General features: G+C 43.0%; 1 protein-coding gene across 1 annotated transcript in view; it reads right to left on the bottom strand.

Moving 5' to 3' along the window:
- LOC124775943 (paired mesoderm homeobox protein 2B-like) overlaps window positions 1–22,091 on the bottom strand; it is a 302,111-nt gene that overhangs the window by 129,280 nt on the left and 150,740 nt on the right. The window contains exons 3-4 of the mRNA XM_047250787.1: window positions 10,458–10,549; window positions 3,212–3,313 (exon numbers count right to left, since the gene is read on the bottom strand). Coding sequence (XP_047106743.1) covers window positions 3,212–3,313; window positions 10,458–10,549 — 194 coding nt within the window. The remainder of the gene's footprint in view (window positions 1–3,211; window positions 3,314–10,457; window positions 10,550–22,091) is intronic.

The following is a 22,091-nucleotide window of genomic DNA, read 5'->3' as shown; positions in this document are numbered from 1 at the left end:
TTAAAGACAACCGAAGAAATTGTACTGCAGTACTAAATGAAACGTCAAAAAAGGACTACAGTGGTTGTTTCAAAACACTCTTGGAACAATTTTAGTTATGTTTTTATTCAGGGGGAGACTATTTTAATACAGTGATTTTGCGAACATCATCCATGAATTTTATTTTTCAGAGCCGCAGTACTAGCGGAACTGTGACACTGTCTGACGTGCCTGTAGTCATGGAAACGACTGACTCGTACGCAGGGCGGCTGCGAGGAACGTAGTTGCGCGAACGCCCGCAGACACGCTGCGGTCCAGTGGCTGTATATATATATCGTCAAGGCGGGGAGCCGCTAAGAGGTCGGGGGCGGAAGTTGGCGCCTCCACCCCCGCCGGCGGCAATCAGGGTGTGCGGGCCGATGGGATTAGCGCCTCCCCTCCCCCGCCCCTCCCTCCGCTCCCCGCCCCTCCGCGAGCCAACATCTGCCGCCTGATTACCCAGTCCCACGGGACGAGGTCGCGGATCTGCCCGCTAGCTCCGAGGCTGACAACTCCGTGCCGGTGGCTCCCGCTGTCAGTGCGGCAGTGCTGGACGCGTTTTGTCGTCAAAAAGCGGAAATGCGAATGTAAGTAAAGCCGAAGGTTGGAGTGAACACCATAGAGCTTTACAATTCATGGTACTACAGTCGAAAGTTGGATTTAACACCAAAGAGCTTTACACTGAGGTGATAAAACTCATGTGATACTTTCAGATATCGTGTTGGACCTTTTTTCGCCTGGGGTAATGCTGAAACTCGACGTGGCGTGGTCTCTGCAAGTCGTAGGAAGTCCCCTGCAAAAAATACTGAGCCATGCTGCCTTTATAGCCGTCCATAATTGCGGGAGTGTTGGCGGTACTGGATTCTGGACACGAACTGACCTTTCGATTATGTCCCATAAATGTACATTGGGATTCACGTCACGCGATTTTGGTGATCAAATGATTCGCTGGAACAGTCCAGAATGTTTCCAGAATGGGATTTTCACTCTGCAGCGGCGTGTGCACTGATATGAAACTTCCTGGCAGATTAAAACTGTGTGCCGGACCGAGACTCTGACTCGGAACCTTTGCCTTTCACGGGCAAGTGCTCCACTATCTGAGCTACCCAGGCACGACTCATGACCCGTTCTCACAGCTTTACTTCTGCCAGTACCTTGTCTCCCAACTTCCAAACTTCACAGAAGCTCTCCTGCGAACCTTGCAGAAGCAGCACTCCCTTTCCTCCGGGAGTTGGGAGACGAGGTACTGGCAGAATTGAAGCTGTGAGGACGGGTCGTGAGTCGTGCTTGGGTAGCTCAGATGGTAGAGCACATGCCCGCAAAAGGCAAAGGTACCGAGTTCGAGTCTCGGCCCGGCCACAGTTTTAATCTGCCAGGAAGTTTCAGTCCAGAATATTCTTCAAACCAATAGCGAACAACTGTGGCCCAGTCACAACCCGCATTGTCATCCATAAAAATTCCATAGTCGTCGATGAATGGGTGCCAACTGTCTCCAAATAGCCGAACAACCAGATGACCCTGTCCATCCCATGTAAATACGGCCTACACCATTATGGTGCCCGAGCGGTTCTAGGCGCTGTCTGGAACCGCGCAGACCGCTACGATCGCAGGATCGAATCCTTGCTCGGGCATGGATGTGTGTGATGTCCTTAGGTTAGTTAGGTTCAAGTAGTTCTAAGCTCTAGGGGACTGATGACCTCAGAAGTTAAGTCCCATAGTTCTCAGAGCCATTTGAACCATTATGGTGCCACCACCAGCTTGCACAGTGCGTTGCTGACAACTTGGGTCGTTGGCTCTGTGAGGTCTGCGCCACACTCGAACCGTACCATAAGCTCCCACCAACCGAAATCGGGATTTATTTGACCAGGCCAGGGTTTTCCAGTTGTCTCGGGTCCAACCGATACGGCCACAAGCCCGAGAGAGGTGCTACAGGCGATGTTGCGCTGTTATCAAAGGTACTCGTGTCCGTCGTCTCCTGTCATAGTCCATTAGCGCCAGATTCGTCGCAGTGTCCTAATGGATACATTTGTAGTATGTCCCGCATTGATTTCTGTGGTTGTTTCAAGAAGTATTGCTCGTCTGTTAGCACTGACACCTTTACGCAAACACCGCTGCTCTTGATCGTTAAATGAATGCCGTCGGCCAGTGCGTTGTCCGTAGTGAGAGGCATACTGAACTATGGTATTCTCTGCACGCTCTTGACACTGTGGATCACGGAGTATTGAATTTCCGGACGATTTGCAAAATGGAATGTCCCATGCGTCCAACTCCAACTACCATTCCGTGTTCAAAGTCTATTTCCGTCGTGCGGCCATGAACATTTCACATGAATCACCTCAGTGCAAATGACACCGCCTCCAATGCACTGCCCTTTCATACTTTATGTCCGCAATATTACCGCCATATGTATATTTGCGTATTGCCGTCCCATGAGTTATGTCGCCTCAGTGTACTAGCGATGTTACTGCAGCCAAATACTACTTTACCACACTTAACATCTACATCTACATCATCTAAGTCCAGAAGTTTTAATTCTTGTAATTCGAATAAGACAGGTACATTAACTGTCGCAAACTTCAAGTTATACATATACAGGCTCTGTAGTCTGTCTTTGGATTTCTTTAACGGGGCTCTATCATTCACTCTCGTGCAAAAATTATCTAATCTATCTGGGAATCGCAAGTCACCAGTAACAATTTTAGCCAATGTCGGTTAAATTTTGTCCGGCGGTGCGAATATTCGAAAGAGCATCAAGTACACATTATTTCGAGCCATTTAGGAATCTAATGTTTGTAACACTGAGAGTTTTCAGATTTTACAAGATCCATTTCCCTAGGTTGCCAATAAGTTAACTTTTAAACGAATGCTTTCAGAGCAAGATATTTTGTGTGTTTTTAGGACACGTAACGTTTTAGTGATATAGTAGTTGCGTTTTTTATTCTCACATGCCTTCACCTCGCTGTATTTGAATAGTGTGATAAAACGGATATACACCATTCAAAGAGAAGTAAAGGCGAGTTACAGTGAAGCGTGGCATTTTTCATTTCTGTACAGTGAACGCCAATTGAGAAATCAAAGTTAAGAGTAAACTCTCTATTGATAAGTTATGAAGTATGCAGCGGTGGCTAAAAAAAACTGATGAAAGAAACAGAAATAGTACGCAGTGCGTTGAGCAGCGGCTTGTTGTACTGACCTGCACTCGGGCCTCCGTGAGGTTGATCTTCATGGCGAGGTCCTCGCGGGTGAAGACGTCCGGGTAGTGCGTCTGCGCGAACGCGCTCTCCAGTTCCTCCAGCTGCGGGCAAACGCATCCGTTGACGATGGCACACTCACAGCACAAGCGCTCGCAAAAGTAATGAAGGCGTCCACAGACCAAGTCTCGCGCCTAACAAGGAGAGGGCCCCAGCAGTGTGATCGACTCTATGGAACTATCTACACGGTGATGTAGGTTAAGAGCCCATGTACAACACAATGCAGTCATTCACCCTGTGCCGGCCGCTGTGGCCGAGCGGCTCTAGGCGCTTTAGTCCGGATCCGCGCTGCTTTACGGTCGTGGGTTCGAATCCTGCCTCGGGCATGGATGTGTGTGATGTCCTTAGGTTTACGTAATTCTAAGTCTAGGGTACTGATGACTTCAGATGTTAAATCCCATAGTGCTTAGAGCCATTTGGACCATTCACCCTGACGGGCCCTCGATTGCGAGTAATTGAAAAAAAAATCGGAATTTTGTATGACACACTATAGCATTAAAAAGTTGCATTATGTCGTGTGGTTATGTGGTGTAATGGACAGGATGACAACTAAGCAAGCAGGAAGATAGGGGTTCGAATCTTGTCATGTGTGCAACTTTTTTATTTTTAAATCTTTATCGAAATGATTTTGATCATAATTTTTATTCAATTAATTGATTTAAATGTCATTTTTAATTCCATTCCTTTGTCATATAATTTCAATCATAATACTAACTTCTTCATTTACTCTCATTTTTACACCTATCGTTCTTTCTCCACTTGAAATCTTTATTCACGTGTTCTAATTAACTTTGTGTGTTAATTTCGATTTAATTTCTATTACTTTATCACCCTGTTTTCTCGTCCACATTATCGAGTTCATTATATCTATTTCTCACTTTGCTAGAATTTCGTTTTACTTCTAAGCGCGTCTTTCATTTAAATTTTCATCTGCGTTATTTTGTCCGTAGTGCAGTGGATGCTTAGGTTATGTTTTAACTATTTGTATGGCGATTACCGTTTAAAGAAATTGCACAACTGGTAAGAAAAATACATTTTTCACACCATTGCACAAATATAAATAGATTATTTTGTCTTTTCTTCTGTAACTGATGGATCGGAATTGTCAACTAATTGAATTTTATAATAGACAAATGAAATTAAATTCATATTCGAAAAAAATCTGATTGGATAGAGAATGACATAAAGAAAAAAGAAACAAATAAAAAAGTTCATATAGTGATTAAAATGATGTGACAAAGGAATAGAAATAAAAAATTACATTTAAACCAATTAATTGAATAAAAATGAAGAGAGTCGTTTCCATAAAGATTTAAGAAAACTCACATCCTTCTGCATGCGAAACTCGTGTCCTATCTTTTTTTAATCTTATTTTTCTTATTGACGTTCGTTGCATTTATCCGGGGCATATGTCCAAAGACACTCGTTCAAGTTCAGCATTGCTCCATTCACTTCGGTTTTTTTTTTATGAAAGAGGGCAGCTAACAATGTGACCGAACACGCTCAGTTAGCATGCCGGCTCCATTACACCCCGAAACACGCTTTGCAGTACAACGTTTATAACGCTATCGAGTATCACACAAAATTTCGATTTTTTTTCCTCAATTACTCGCAAATGTGGACCCACCAGTGTGAATGGGTGCAGGGTGTGATACCTGGGATCTTAACCTACACAACCGCAGTGATGGTTTCGAAAGGTCGATCGCACCGCTGTTTACCTCTCCTTGTAAGTATGAGTCCCACACTTCAAAAAGTAAGTTATACATATCCTCCCCTGCTTTGACCATTGCGCAACAGCTATGGCGGACTGTCGTAAGATAGTACATTTTCTGGCTTCCTTCCGACACATTTCTGCTGTGGTACGTTAACAAGTGTATCACAGTGTGCAACGGAAATTGCGCGGCAACTGGAAACGCACACCAAAGATAAAGTGTGTGGACAGTATTATTCCTGTGAGTACAGCGTCTAAATTGCACATAGATTCACCGAGAAATTCTAGCAATATATATATATATATATATATATATATATATATATTACGACCAAAACCCGAAATCGGACAAAGCGGGAACTGGCCGGCCAAGTCATGAAGTGGCCAATGTCGCTTTAAATTGGCCGGCCAATGTCCGATCTTTTCCTGATTTCGGGCTACGACTGCCCAGTTCCTGAACTGTAAATTGAACGGACAATGTCCGATTTTTTCCTTGAGCTGGGGATTTGGCCGGCCAGTTTGGAAGTGGCGTAGACAGCTCAGCCAGAATAGGAAGATTGATTTCTAGCTGTATGCAATCTATTTATTTTATCAATCTCATTTATAACAAATATAAGCCTTATACAATCTATCCACTTCATAATTTTTTTCTAATTCAACCGGTAGTCACTTATTGCAACAAATTAATCTTTTATGATACTTGTAATTACACAATATTTTCTTATTTCTGCATTTTCAGCGATTTGTGGCGCATTTAGAAGAGCAATTGCATCGACCATATCCTTGGCCATTGGTCAGTGAATGCAAAGACGATATGGCTCCCAATGATTTTTCTTCTTTGTCTGTGGATTCCATCGTGAGCAGTTAACTTTAAAATAATGTGACAAGACAAGCTTCATGTATGTTTAGTAAATATATTTTCTATTTAAAATGGCCAGGGTAGACCTCAAGTAAGGGGGGGGGGGGGGTACATCACCTTTGACGAAAATTCACAAATTGGTATAAAGTGAGAGCAAATTTAAAAAAAAAAAAAACAAAAAAAAAAACAAACAGCTTACTACATTAAGCGACGTTCCCTTACCACATCTTGAAGACCAGCAGATATCACAAACAAAAATACGAGAAAACGTGACAGTATTCGCATATAATCCTATTTGTCAGTAAGGAAAACAAGGGACAAAGGCACGAGTTTCTGTGAAAAGCAGTAGCTACCGCGTGCATGGCACAATTAGCACTGAACAGTGAGAGAAGTGCTGCCTACCGCACTTTGTTGCCGCATCACAGTATGCAGTGTGACAGCCAGGGATTTCCCGACGTACGCGCATGCGCTGTACCTAACGTAGTTTTTGTAGGCCAATTTGAGGTAGTTTCCCGACTTGATAGACAAGTGGCCCATATCAAACTGTTCGTCTCAACTTGCTCCACACTACTGTGGTACACTGTAAACCTCAAATTGGCCTACAAAAACTACGTAAGCTACAGCGCATGCGCGTCGAGGAAGTTTTTCAACATTCTCGCGCTATATTCACACAAACCATTAGTTCTAGAGAAAAAAATGAATAGGAACTTTTTCGTAGGAAATTTAAGTTTTAATTTTGTACTGCGACACGTTTCGCTGGAGTGTGCAGTTTTCGAGCTAGTAAAGAAAAACGTACAAAAGTGATATTAAATGTGTTCTATCTCGGAAACCATTCGGAACAGGGTATACGTCCATATGAAGTTTTTTGTTCAGAATCACTAATACTGCCACCCCTCAAAGCATATACCTTTCCTCCTGACTCACCATGTATATTAATACTACACATTCCTGTTGCTGACTGTGTAATATAAGCGCAATGGTTTGCCATTCTGTATAATAAGAGCACAGTTACTCAGACTGCTATACATAAATCTTATCTGCAAGTTAAAATTCCTTGGAATCTGTATACATTGAACGTATCGAATTTATCTAACACTCGTAAATGGATAGCCATGCAGTCACCTAAATTAGCTGTGTGAAATCTATATTAGTAAATGGCTAAAATGATCGCCCAGATCTAGTTACTAGTTACTAATTACTAACTTCCGGGTGGAGCATAAATTATATTTTCAATGTTCCTTGGAATTATAGACCGATCTTTAACATTTAGAATGCACTCATAATTTACTCAAAGGAAAAATTTTTTCTACTATTTACTACGTTTTCGCTATTCATGCAGTAAAACTTCAACATCACATGTCATTCAATCAAATTTATTACTTCTTTATGTGCAACACATTTTGCAGAAAGTATCCACATATACTACTGAATGTAGGCCCAGCTGGAAAATTTTACTGTTGCACGACACATAGTTTAGGAGAGATGACTTCATAAACATCGAATTGCGTGAAAAAGTAGGGTTTTGCGTCTTCAGCCATAAATGTTTTACATGCTTAACGTTAAGGTTTTAACCCATTAGCTCATTTGTGAAGTAATTAGACCTTTGAAGCTATTTTATGTATGGGAAGTGGATTTCTTAAAGAGTCAGAGGTAGGATGGAGGGGGAGGCGGCGGGGAGGGGATGATGAGGCAGTGGGGGGGGGAGGGGGGGGGGGAGCGGTACCGGTTCACTCTGTATTAGACTCCATCTCAACATCTCGATACTGAGCAATACATTTTTACATTTTAGGGCTGTTACTAGTATGATTATATTTGGACCTTTCTGGTACTTACCTACGGAAGGTTACTTTTCCTTCTTTGGCGTATTTCGGTTTGCGTTCATAACAGCAACAGTTCACCAACAGTGCAGCTATTAATTGGTATGCATGCGACAGCATTTTTCGGTGCTCATTCCTCGGGTGATAAAAAGGTAGGGTCAGGTGTTTTGGACAACCCTTGGGTTTCGGACCATTTGTGTACCCACAGAAGGATCGTCTTAGTGGCACTATCCTACACTAAAAGGTAAAAGTATGAATATTATATTCTTCCTCCTGCTTAGGCAATTGGAGCGAATCGCTTGGTTCTTTTTGCATTTGATGTGGCCTACGGTGGCTTTGGTGGGACTGATAGAGGCACCATTAGTTCATGGCCGGTTCCTCGCAAAGTGTCAAAAAAGTCTTTTTACTATATTTTCACCGTTAACAGCGGATTTAGAGCCACCCGAGGATTCCAAGAAGGTTTGTCAACAAGTGGCCACGAAACCCTTAACAATTTTGAATTCCAAAATGGCTAAGCACAGCATGTGGCCGATATTTTTGCGATGTGTTCCTCAGATCCGGATCTAGAAAGCCTTGAAAGTTTTGTTGATATCTTTAGCCCTTTCTCAGATACAGCTCTTAAATTTACTCTACTCGTACACGTACAACATGCATGTAAAAATTAAACAGATTGATTGATGACGGGTATACCCTTGATAAACTCGCAACTTTATTAAACTGACGGGTATACCCGTAATGAATGAATAAATAGTGAATGAAAGAATAATGACTGAATGAATGAATGACGCATTTTCGTAAATTCATGGGAGGTTCCTGAGAAAACACCGCAAAAAGCGTTTTTCAACATTTTCCTGCCGTCAGCAGAGGACTGAAACTGATTTGCGGATTCCAAGACGCACAGCAAACTGCTGTAATTCTTATGATATGTTCCCAAGATTCCGGTCTCGAACAGTCTTGAAAATTTTCTAATTATCTTTATCGGTTTCCGAGATACGAATGTTCAAAACTACCCTTCTTATACAGGTAAAATACGTACGCAAAATCGGGTGTGAGGCGAAAATGTAGTTTATAAAGCGATGTAGTACGGATAAGTATGATGTTTCCGTTATTATCTGAAGGGTTGTGGGAACTCTGTGTTCTAGAACTGAAGCACATGCAAACTTTTTTTCTCGCAGAATCCAGTCTGAGGGAGTAAACTTAGTTTTGTGTTCTTTGAGTTTCACATAAGTAAACTACTTAAATTTTGCTGATCAATACATTTCTTTTCATATGAGTTACATGCTCCTAACGGAGCACATAAAATATGAGTATGTTACTGTGTATTCAAAGACTGACTGAAATGTGGGGCACCTACTGCCTTATTCTACCTTCTTCAGCACCTTTAAAAATTTTCGCAAAAGTATTGGCATGCGAACATACTCGCGCTTTTTAATACTGAGAGAGAGGGAGATAGTGGTAGTGGGAAAGAGCTGGAGACGTAATAAATACTAGAAGATAGTACACAGTTGTTGTGATATAAAAAGAGCGAAGGAGACAATGGCAGTGTGAGAGAAAGTGGGACACATTGGCAGTGGAACACAGGTACAGTGAGAAAACAGTGCTAGAAGAAGAGCGAAGGAGACAGTGCCTGTGGGACAAGAATAAAGAGGTGGAAATGGAAGTGGGTGAGAGCCATTGATAATAATAGACAAGGTCTCTGACAATGACAAAGAGGAAGAGAGAGAGAGAGAGAGAGAGAGAGGGGGAGAGGGAGAGGGAGAGAGAGAGAGAGAGAGAGAGAGAGTGAGTGACAGTGAGGAGATAGAGCAGCAGTGGGAAGGAATGAATGAGACAGTAGCAATAACAGAGGACAAGAGGCAGGCAGTGAGAGTGACAGGGAACAGTAGCAGTGGAACAGAACTAAGGCGAATATGGCTGTAAGACAGAAGACAGTGGCAGTTGAAGATCCACAAAGAGGTAATGACAATGAGTTGGGCTGCATGAGAGAGTGAGAATGGACAATTGGGAGTGGACGGGCACGAGAGACTTACAGCAATGGACTAGTGGAGCTAAGCGAGTTACAGTAAGGGCAGCTTCTGAGTGTGAGAGGTGAGCCGCGTTGAAAAGAGCACGAATATGTTCGCATATCAATAATTTTGCGAAAAATTTTAAAGGTACTGCGGAAGGTAGAATGAGACAGCTGCTACCCCACTTTTCAGTCAGAGTGTTTTAGTAAAGAGGAGCATATTTCGGCTTTTTAGTGCTCCCACAAGAGAATTTTTCCGCTGGTAAATGAATGTGTGAAAACAGGGAAAATACGTGCAATATTAAAGTTTCAGACGCAGCGCAAAATGTGAGCAAGCACCGTTACACTTAAGTCATACAATGATTCCAGTTTGACACTGACGTCATGCTCACTTCACAGATAATTATTGTCAGTTGCCTGTTGCTATTTGTGGCAATATAAATGTTATAGTGCACTAACGAAGAGTGTAGCAGTTAGAGCGAATATGATAACGAGGTTGTGCATCTACCACAGAGCGTTATAGTCAACGGCGAAAGAAGGACCCTGACATTTGCAATGGACTTGGCGCGGCTGTTTCGCACAACTATAAAATCAGTCAAGGAACACTGTTTTGTACCTGTTTCCTCGGCAAAATTTCAGTGTTTTGGTGGCGCTATAGCTAGCCGTTCTTTTCACTCACGCAGCTGCGCTAGCGCCAGAAGCTTTTTTCATTTCGCTGTTGACAGCCGGCATCAGCGCTGCCAACCGTCAGGGCTGTCGTATCGCCTAGCTAGAAACTTGGGTTTGAGGTGCTCACCTGTTGCAAGGTGAAGGTGGTCCTGTTGCGTCGCTGCTTGCGGCGGACGAACGTATCATCGTGGATGGCGGGGTGGTAGGAGTAGCTCGTGTCTGCAACACACCCACACATACACTGGTTAGTCGCCTCATCAGATTACTACTACCCGTAAAGAGAGCATTCCCCCTTTATCAGCTATACTCGTCTGAAACATTAGGTGCAATATCAACATGACGAGCAGCTAGGTCGCTGAAATATTGTGCAGTTTCAGGAGCAACATTTTACCTTAACCTGAGAACCACTAAAGCAGTTATTACAATGGGCAAGAGTCAAAGAGCTTGTGATGCCACATTCTCCAGCGGGACAGTGTCATACGAACTATAGGTTACAACAGTTTCAGTTGTGCGTTTTAGACCAAAAGTTTTCGCCAAGTTTTCCTCGTCTGTCAGTCAAATATCAGAACGTGATCCTTTTCCCAGTATTCGCAATTGGAAATTCATATACCCTATCCCCGTCTCGCTGGTATCTGGCTGAGAAGATCTGAGTCCTGATTCGAACAAAAATCTGAAACAGGCCGGACTTCTCACAAGGTTCAAAAAATGGCTCTGAGCACTATGGGACTTAACTTCTAAGATCATCAGTCCCCTAGAACTTAGAACTACTTAAACCTAACCTAACAACATCACACACATCTATGTCCGAGGCAGGATTCGAACCTGCGACCGTAGCGGTCGCGCGGTTCCAGACTGTAGCGCCTAGAACCGCCTTCTCACAAGGGCAAGACGATTCATATGTACCTAACAGCAGCTTCAACCTCCTGTCGCAGCTGGAAGAAAGAGAACATAATTTATTGAAGAGAAAATTTGTATCTTCTCCTGACTGGTTGTTGCCAAATAGAACAAAGATACCAAAACTCAGATAACTGAGTTGAGACCCAACTTCAACTGAGAAAGTGCCGCAGAAACTGAAAAAACTAGTGGAAGACGCTAAAACAGCGGCAATGTATATTACGGAAAGGATTTAAGATTTTTTGTTTGTTCTGATGTTCAGTCCGTAGACTTGTTTGATGTAGTTCATCGTACTGATCTATTCTGTGTAAGTCTCGTCATCTGTGCATAACAACTGCAGTTTGCAACGAATTGAATTAGCTTACTGTATTTAAACCTCAGCCTCCCTCAACAGTTTTTCTCCATCACAGTTTCCTCCATTACAAAATTAACTATTCCTTGATGCCTCACTATCTGTCCCGTCAACTTTTTTTGTCAAGTTACCCGATCTAAACATCTAATCTTCAGAATTCGTCCATAGCTCCGCATTCCTAAAGTTTATATTCTCTCCTTGTCTGTACTGTTTATTGTCCACATTCACTTCCATATAATGCTTCACTTCGTATAAATAGTTGAGGAACGATTTCTTAACATTTAAATTTACGTATGACCTTAGCATTTTTCTTTTTCTTTTTGAGAAAATCTTTTCTTGTTACTGCCAGTCAGCATTTTAAAGCCTCTTTACTTAAATCATGGTCAGTTATTTTTCTGCTGAAATAGCAAAACTTATTCACCACTTTTAATGACTCATTTCCTATGCTAACTACGGCAGTATTGCCTGATTTAATTCGACTACACCCCACTACACTTGACTTACTTTTATTGACGTTCACCTTAAAACCTTTTTTCATGATCTTGTCCGTTACGTTCATTTAAACTCAAAATTTTAATCTTTCCTACTCAAACTTTAATCCCTCTCGAAACTTTTCTTTGCTTTCCTTCACTGCTGCTCACTGTGTAGATTGAATAACATCGCGGATAGGCTACAAACCTTTCTTACTGCCTTCTCAACTACTGCTTCCCTTTCATGTACTTAGAATCTTATAATTGCACTCTGATTACTGTACAACTTGTAGATAATGTCTCTCGTTCTGTATTTTACCGCTGCTACCTTCATAATTTGCAAGAGAGTATTCCACATTATATTGTCAAAAACATTTTCTCTAATTACAAATGCTATAGGCGCAGGTTTGTCTTTCTTCTAAGCGACGCCGTAGGCTTAGTATCATTTCGATTGTCCCTACAACTCTCCAGAAAAACTGATCTTATTTAAGGTCGGATTCTGTAGATGATTCGTGATAGTATTTTATAAACATGACATATTAAAGTGATGTTTCTGTTACACACCTGTCAGTGGAAATGAACCTTCGGAGCATAGTGGATAAAAATATTACTCACACATATATTTTATAAGATCTCTTCATTGCACATTCTCTCTTAGACCTTTCATCCACAACTGTTTGCTGGATGCATTCTAATCCCCGGCTTCCACTTCAATATTCAATATAGTAGCTATGAAGTTATTCTCGGATGGCATAATACGCATTCCACTGTTTTGTCCGTTCTTCTGTGTAATTTTTTGAACATGATCTTTTCCTCGCCCATTCCGCGAAGAATCTCCACAATTCTTATTACAGCCCTCCATCCAGTTTTCAGCATCCGTCTGTAGCACCTCATCTCAAATACTTCTTTCCTCTTCCTTTTCCGGTTTTCCCACAATCCAATGCTGTGTCCCATAAGTACAATGTAAGAAATTTCTTCCATAAATTTATACCTATGTTTGACACTAGCGGACTTATTTTGTCGTGGAATGCTCTCTTACCAATGCTTGTCTGCTTCTTGCGTCCATTATGTTTCGTCCGTCATCCATTTATTTATTTATTTATTTATTGCTTGTCCTTCCGTTCGTCCGCTACGTGGTGGCCAATTCTGATGACGAGCAGAGCAAAAACGTATATGTAGATGCAGATGTCGGAAAATCTGAAGTTTTGAAAACATTTTATTTTAATTTTTTTTTTTTTTACCGACAGTGACTGTGGGCTTTGCCTGCTCTGCTAATATTGGCCACGAACTGATTGACCCTCATTAAAACTTGAGCATATGCACGCTTTGCCGCACACTTTCCCTCCAGCAACATTAAGACTTATTAACATTCTCATTAATAAGTTAACACATAAATACGCGGCCGACAGAAATTTAGAATTCAGCTTGTAAATGAATGTCGATCGGAATCCTATAATTCGAAGGCTAACATTGTGAATAATATACTTACAGCCTCATTTTTAAACTCGTTTCCATTTTCCCCCCTTTTCCTGCTGCCCCTCTCAACCCTCCTCCCTCTCTCCTTCGCTTCCGCGAATTTCGTCCGCGGACATTCTTCCATTATCAACAGTGCAATAACACTGTCATAGGTTCATGAATATGTAAGCGCTCCGCCAGATGTGGTCACGGAATTAAACAGCACTGTCTCCCTCTCTCGCTCGTTCGCGCGCGCACGCTGGCTCTTTTCCGCATTTTTGAAAGTCAGCGCCGCTTAAACACGTGCACGGCCACATGTACACACGCGCTCCCGGCCGCTGTGGGGGGAGGAGAGAGAGTCCGCGCGGCCAGAGAAAATCCCGAACCTCAAAATTAATTTCCTTGTCATAAAAATTTAATGTGGATTTAAAATGCGGCGGCCAGGCGGGAGGCAGCCAGCGCCGCCGGCTTCCTGCGGCCGGCCCGGTAATTAAAATGTTTTATCCGCAATTAACGGGGCACTTAGCGCTGCCACCGACGCCGGCCGGACCTCCTTGCGCAGAAAGCAGGCAAGGCTGCGCCTCTGGCGAGGTCACAGGTCTCGTTTAACTTACAAGGACGGTTGTTTTTCAGCCAGGTTGTACTTGGGAGTGAGAACTGTATCAAACCTCATCTTATCTGGCTCTGAGCACTAAGGGACTCAACTGCTGAGGTCATTAGTCCCCTAGAACTTAGAACTAGTTAAACCTAAATAACCTAAGGACATCACAAACATCCATGCCCGGGGCAGGATTCGAACCTGCGACCGTAGCGGTCTTGCGGTTCCAGACTGCAGCGCCTTTAACCGCACGGCCACTTCGGCCGGCTCATCTTATCTCTGAATGACAGGTCTTACCTATCGGAATTCTGTTGTTTTTTTGGTCTGTACAAGTCAAAATATTATACCGGAGGGCCTTCATGGCTTTCGAGGTGCAATAAGCATGAGATTCACTCAACATTTGACTGACAGGGAGCAAAGGGGAAGGTCAGATAGCTCATGGAGTTTGTCCTCCACAAGGTTCAATACTAGGACCATTCCTGCTCTAGCTCTACATAAACGACCTTATTTGTCATATTGTTCATTGCAAGCAGCGTACCGCAACTGAAGCTACACCATACTTACGTAAGAAATTTACGTCAGTAAAGAGCTTTTGTATGTTTTTATTAAGTGTACCTGGCTACATTAGCCTTGTCCTGTTGATCTTCAGTACTTTACTATGACATTAACAGATGTTCATAAAAACGATTTATATGAACTGTTAAGTTTCTTTTATGCTAATTATTTAGTTGATCACTTAACCAGTATGATACGAGCGACTACGCTGGTTTTTAGCTTGTCACTAATGTCAAATAGGTATTGAACTACATTTTGTCAAGACGACATTCATAAGAACGTCTAAAACAATTATAGGGCAGCTGTATGAACCTATTAATGATCTACTATATAAGATTTAGTGGTTTACTCTACCACTAATAAATGAACAAACATTCCAAATTAGAATTTCTTGATGAAATGATATGCAAATTCTATTTATTAAAAAAAGGGATTTTAAACTATTATATTGGAATGAAACTAGGTTGTTATTTTTGTAATATAGAAGACGTTACTTAAGCTGAGGCTTCTGTACTTCTTATGAACAACCACCTCAGTTCCCCCGTACGCAAGTAAAGTCACTTAGTGACATGTACTGCTGCGAGTTTGTTGGACGGTAACTCACTTCAATGTCGAATGGTATGTTGACTAGAATGGATCATAGCTAATGGATAACGCATTGTTTTACTTATTGTTTTATGTAAACTAGTTCTGATTGTGCAATTTCCTTGTATTTCAGCACTGAAGGTGGCTATTTATAGCTGAAATCTGGACATGCAGGAATAACAAAAACGAGTGGGATTGCTGCTGATTTCTGTCTTCCTATCCTTCGTTAATTAATCTACATTCTCTGTGCACTTTGGTTCTTAATGGATCTAAAGTTGGTAAACGACCTTCAATCATACATTGATAAAGTAGATATTCTGCTCTTTGATGCTAATGCAAGCACCATTTTCTCCAGCATCATCAATCTTTCGGTTAGGTGTGAGGTCTCCATCTTGATCTACTGGAAGCTAACTGCTTCACTCTGAAATACGTACTGACTCTCACATTATTTGTGGCTTGTTTTAAAAATGTCAATCGGGGTCTTCATCGCACTTCCTTTACTTGCACTTTTCCTTCCAGAATGCTAGCAAGCAACTGGTTGCAAAGTATGTAACCCGACCGCTCACGTCGTCTTCCTTCGACTGTATTCCTTAATGCTCTTTCCTTGTCAATTCTTTGGTTGATGTAACTATTTAGTGTTCTGTAACCAGTTCCATGATGATTAAAGTTCTTCTGGGTGTTGTACCAGATCACTGTACTTCACCTGTCGGGGAAAATATTACTAGCACTTGGTTGGAGTGCAATGAGCTGCCCCCTCTCCCCTGTTGCTGCCGATATCTGCATGGAAGATTTTGCTAACTGCGCAAGCTTCTACACCTTTACGCCCCCTTTTGTTGGCCTCGGTATGTAGACGGCACATTCGTCATCTGCCGACTCAGGGAGGAAGGGTTGGAAAGCTTCTTTCAGCATTTAAAAGCCTGAATAAGAATATATAGTTCACTCACGAAACCGAAAACAACGTGCGTTACTATTTTCTGACATAGAGGATATAGAATTGCCAATGGTACACTGGCACACGAAGTGTACCGGAAGTCAACCTGCACAAATTGATACCTGCAAGCGGAGAGCCAGCATTACCCAGTTCAGAGTTCATTTCCGCACATTCTGACTGCCCGTGCCTACCGGATAAGTAACGCTAACGACATCAAAGAAGAACTGAGGAAGCTGCACCACACGTTTCACCGCCAACAGTTATGACAAGAACATTCTAAGAAAACCGATCAAGGCCTTCCGAAAAAATTAACAAGAGAAGAAGGCAAGGAAGAGAAGCTCCCGCTACTACACTTACCATGCGTGAAAGGCGTTAGTGAGTGGCTAGGCTACGTCTTCCGCCGACGAGATTTGAAACCGATTTTCCGGAGCAGACACAGGATCCACAACACGATAGGTTCCACCAAGGATGCAGTCAATAAACTAAACACTGCAGGTGGATATGAAGTACGTTGTGTGTACGGATCTGCCTACATAGGGGAGACAGGGAGACCAGTTAACACACGAGTAGCCGGACGTGAACGCTATGTGGGATTAGCACATCATAATAGATCGGCGATAGCGACAACAGGCGTGACTGTGGACAGCCTGTCTTGTTCCAAGAAGCTCATATGCTGGCGAAAGAGTCGTGGACGAGCCAACGTAAGAGTTCGAGAGGCGACTGACGTCATTACGCAGCCTGACAACATCAATAGAGAGGACGGCTACAAATTTGCGGCGGCCTGAGCGCCTGATATCCCTGTCCAACGAGTCGCGAGAGGTCGCAGCCAGAAGCCTCGTATGGCACGGACGCGACAGCCTAAACAAACAGCTATATGGTGACTGTCAGTGCACTTCCGCGCACACTAGGAAAAAAAAGAGTGCCCACCAGAAGCCAAGAGCTGATTTGCACACCGTCGCCAATCACCGACAAATCAGTTTGACCATGAGCAGCTTCTTTCCTACACTCTCCCCTTGATCATGACTGTCCCATTAGATTCCAGGCCCAATAAGCTTCATAAATATAACGTACTGACGCCGTAAAGAGTGTTTGTTACACTTCCACACCAAAAAAAAGGGGAACCATCACAACTGCATAGGATACCGCGGCCAGAGTCGGTTTACATAAAATTTTTCTGACTGGTTTCGCATCATGGTACAGATGACCAGCAGACCCAGAAGAAGGCCACTGTAACCGTGGCCGAAATATTGGTTTCCTCAGTATATTTTTTTGCATTATAAAACTTTCATGTGGAATATTCTTCGGAACTCTTTCAATAATTCTTTGCCAGGTAGAGTTCAAAGTTTCCTCTGTTCAAAATGGTTCAAATAGCTCTGAGCACTATGGGACTTAACATCTGAGGTCATCAGTCCCCTAGAACTTAGAACTACTCAAGCCCAACTAACCTAAGGACGTCACACACATCCGCGCCCGAGGCAGGGTGTGAACCTGCGACCGTAGCGGTCGCGTGGTTCCAGACTGAAGCGCCTAGAACCGCTCGGCCACACCCGCCGGCAAAATTTCCTCGGGATTCAGATGGAACTGCAGGGCGAAATGCGCAGCAGATGTACATGAAATATATGAATAACTGTGTCTGAAATATGTAACAAATATATAAAATATTTATACATACCAAATTCATGTGACACCTGCGAACGAGAGAGAAGCCTGGAGAAGAAGCTAGTTGACAGCAATAACAGAGCAGTGGGGTAAGAAAATAAGTAAAACTGAATGTTCAAAATTCCTGGATATGCATGAACTGGAAAATACATATGACAGATCTTCTCAAACGACTGAGTTCAGAAACATATGTTCTACGTGTAATTGTTAATCTTGATGATGAAAACGTTAGAAAACTGACTTCTTTTGCATACTCCCATTCATTAATGATATACGGAATAATTTTCTCGGTCAATTCCACTCAGAGACAGAGTACTCAGTGCAAAGAAACTTGTTATAAAGGTAAAATCACATCAGGTGTGTTGTGAAGAACCGGTCACCATTTGAAAATAACAGTAGACTTTATAAAGATGACACTAAGAAAAACAATTTACTTCCACTAGCCACGGCTAAACGTTAGTGTGACACAGGAATAAGCTGAGGATTCAGGCATGAAAATATTTTGCCACCTCTCTTATCAATTGAAGATCCTTTAACTAGTGTTTGTAATTAATTACCGGCCGTTGTGGCCGAGGTTCTAGGCGCGGCAGTCTGGAACCGCGCTGCTGCTACGGTCGCAGGTTCGAATCCTGCCTCGGGCATGGATGTGTGTGATGTCCTTAGGTTAGGTTTAAGTAGTTCTAAGTCTAGGGGACTGATGACCTCAGATGTTAAGTCCCATAGTGCTCAGACCCATTTGAACCTTTTCTGTAATTAATTATCTGGTACAAGCTTACACAAAGTTCATGCCATAAAGTTACGGGGTGGTACGCTAACTATAATTACAGCTATGAATGTATTTTCTTTTGCATATGTAAGGAAATGACAACCACTCGTTTATTAAAACTATTCTGATATGGAATGAAAATATATAAGTAATTAGGAACATTCTAAGAAATATTCACGGTACCAGAACATGTCCCATCATCTTACAGTGTCTTTTTTTCTCCACTGCACAACGCTACGCATGTACGTAACTGGATGGAGTATCCCATAAGAAGCGCGTTCCCATATGTAGGTCGATGTTATCGGAAGTGAGCACTTTTTCCCATTCCGCTGCACATATCCGACGCGAAGATTTAACACAGACGTGGCCAACATGCAGGAATTTGGAGCGGACAGCAGAAACATCGGTACCGTAAATGGTAGCGAAGTACACCAGCTACGTGGAATAAAAGTCCTCCTCTCATCCACTAAAAACTTTTGTTAAATTGAAAAGCTGCCAGTAGATACCGATAACGAAGTTTTCAATTCGATGTCATATAGGGAAAAAGTCTTTCATATTCAATTTAGTTAGTGGGGAAATAGCAGCGCAAGAAAAAAATTTTTTTGCACCAGTGCCGCCTGAGTCGTTATTGCATTTCTGTCCGTAAATGGGGAGTTATATATATGTATAGCTGCCGTTAGCTGGCGAAGCGACAGCCATGGCGGCGGCGCCGACGCGGTGGCGTCGGCTGCGGCGAAGATAACGGTTCCAACTTCCTCTCTCTCCGCGGATGCAATTAATATCTATTCTGGCCGTCGTGACTCGATTACAGGATGTTATTAATTTAACAAGTGGATCAGGTTTGCGAGCGGGTTGGCAAGTTACTACGCCTGGCGCCAGCGCCCGCCGCGCGGCGCTGCCTGAGTAATCGCGTTAGGTTAGGCAGCCTGGTGCGCCTGCGAGCGCGGCCGCCCGCCAGACACACACGGCGCTGCTCTCGGCGAGGCGGGGGGAACCCCCGAAAAATACTGTATGGCGCGGGCTGCGACGGAAGAGCCGGCTGCCGCGAAGCAGCCGTGCGCAATTAACGTACGCGCGAAAAATGGGACACTCTGCCACGGAAAGGGATGGTGCGTTTCCAGAACGTCGATTTTTAACCGTTAAAACATGGCAAAGTATTCCTGATACTGCGCGGTTACTGTTGGTGTGGATTTGATGATAATGCAATTTTCAACAACAGTATACAATGCATCTTACTAGCAGAAATAAGCACATCAGACAAAAAGTTACTCGCTTTTTGGAGACATGACGCTAATGCGGTGTTACACTATCTCCAGCCTTGTTAACGGTCTCAATTCGGCCAGGAAGTTCAAAAATGGTTCAAATGGCTCTAAGCACTATGGCTTAACATCTGAGGTCATCAGTCCCGTAGATTTAGAGCTGCTTAAACTTAAGTAACATAAAGACATCATACACATACATACCCGAGTCAGGATTCGAACCTGCGACCGTAGCAGCAGCGCGGTTCCGGACTGAAGCGCCTAGAACCGCTCGGCCACAGCGGCCGGTCGGCCAGGAAGAGTCCGCACAAGCTGCCTGGATGTTTTCAGATGCTGAGGGTGATGCCTATAGCTGTGATTGTGGATTTGAAGTCGCCTGCAGCATATCCCACCTGCCCATCAGCACGCGATTAGAAGCTCACCCCTTCCCCTTCTCCCCACCCGAGGCAAGCAACATTATTAGAAAGAGAAGGAACCCACTACTGACGTCAAATAGCTGTAGCGATGCCAGCGCTCCAAGCGGTTAGATTTCACATTGCAGTTGCAGTGAATAGAAGACAAGCAACTTATGATCAAATCCACGGCGATCAAGTCCACGGCGAGGCCCTAGATTTCATATTTCTTCGACGAAAGGCGAAATCTGACAAAATTCCGTATTACGCTACCAAATTGCCTTGACAAACATTTGACACATCAGCTTTGGCAAAGAAATATGACAGCGTAATACCGGCCTATGTCATGCCCAGCTGAAGCCCCATATTGATGATCAGATCCTGCAAAGCTACCATACTGAGATGGTGGACATCGTTACGTTTCACTTGTTATTGTAAATAGTGCCAGGGGTTTCCTATGGGATTAATATCGAGCGTTTTAGCGGGCCAGGAGGAATGTGAAAGGCTGAGTAAATGTTCGTCCTATTATCAACGATTCGTATATTGAGTAAGGGAAACTTCACTATATACCTCTCTTATCTCATTTTCACATACCTACTCGAGACATACAACGGGGGCAGCCAGTACCCGCACAGTATTCTTCGAATACAGGTTTCCTAAATTTAGCCAACAGGGTTTCACGAGGATTACATTCCTATTACAGTTTTTAACAGGTTTTTGGGGAGATGTTTTTAATGTGTCAACAGGGTGGCTGGGTCACCGAAGTTTTTTTGTAAGTGGTCAGCCAGTCACATTTCGCTGTGCTGTTCTTTTAGCTCTTCTGTGTTTTGTTTTCCTTCTGTTTTAATTTCTTGATTAACTATCTTGCCGCCTCATTGGTTTTAGTGCATGTGGGAGTGCCTGTGTGATAGAGGCATTGTATGGTCATTTCGTGTGCATGCGTGTACGACAGTTTTCGTTCTTATCCACATTCGTTTATTTTAATCATTAATAGGTCGCTGATAACTTTGCCATTGGGCACCCATAAGATCCCAAAACCACACACACACACACACACACACACACACACACACACACACACACACACAGTTTTACGGAACATTGTCCCAGGAAAAATAGCGATCTATTAATATTTTAACTTATTTAGTAAACAGTCGTGGTTGCATATAAGTTGTTAATTTTTATTTTTAGATGACCAGTTTCGATCCTCTAAAGAGATCATAGTCAGTCTACATTCTTGTCAACAGCAGGAATCGCTGACGTGGAGCAGGACCCCTGCACTGCGTTCTCCACGCCAGCACGGACGGACTTGGTCCACAACAACGATTCCTACTGTAGTCAAGGAATGTTGACCTGATGATGATCTCTTTAAAGAATTGAAACTGGTCATCTAAAAATAAAAGTTAACAACTTATATGCCATCACAACTGAGTTTACTAAATAAGTTAAAATATTAATAGATCGTTCCCCCCTCCATCCACCCACGAACCACACACGACTGTCACCAGTACAGATTTAGATTGACAGTCTAAAGTTCATTAATCACTCCGACCAACTGAACCTGTACGGCTAGTTCAAATGAATGAGTAAAAAACGGTCGCCAGATTAATGTTACTCGACGATTCCTCTAAAAGAATAACCGCTCACATTAATCAAAATACATTCTAAGAAAAAAATTAACCCAAGATAGCGTCCCACGAAGGACAAAGAAATGGGGGGGGGGGGGGGTATAGAATATTGTCCAAGTACCGAGCGCCGCAGGTTTCGACTCCGCGCCAGACAGCATGGACCTCGATTACCACCAGAAGTCTCTGCAGCCGTCGCGCCGTAAGCCGTGGCTGCCCG

This window comes from Schistocerca piceifrons, chromosome 2 (genome assembly GCF_021461385.2).
Source record: "Schistocerca piceifrons isolate TAMUIC-IGC-003096 chromosome 2, iqSchPice1.1, whole genome shotgun sequence".
Taxonomy (NCBI): Eukaryota; Metazoa; Arthropoda; class Insecta; order Orthoptera; family Acrididae; genus Schistocerca; species Schistocerca piceifrons.
Note: the sequence above shows the minus strand (reverse complement) of the source record. Positions and strands in the feature narration are given on the sequence as shown.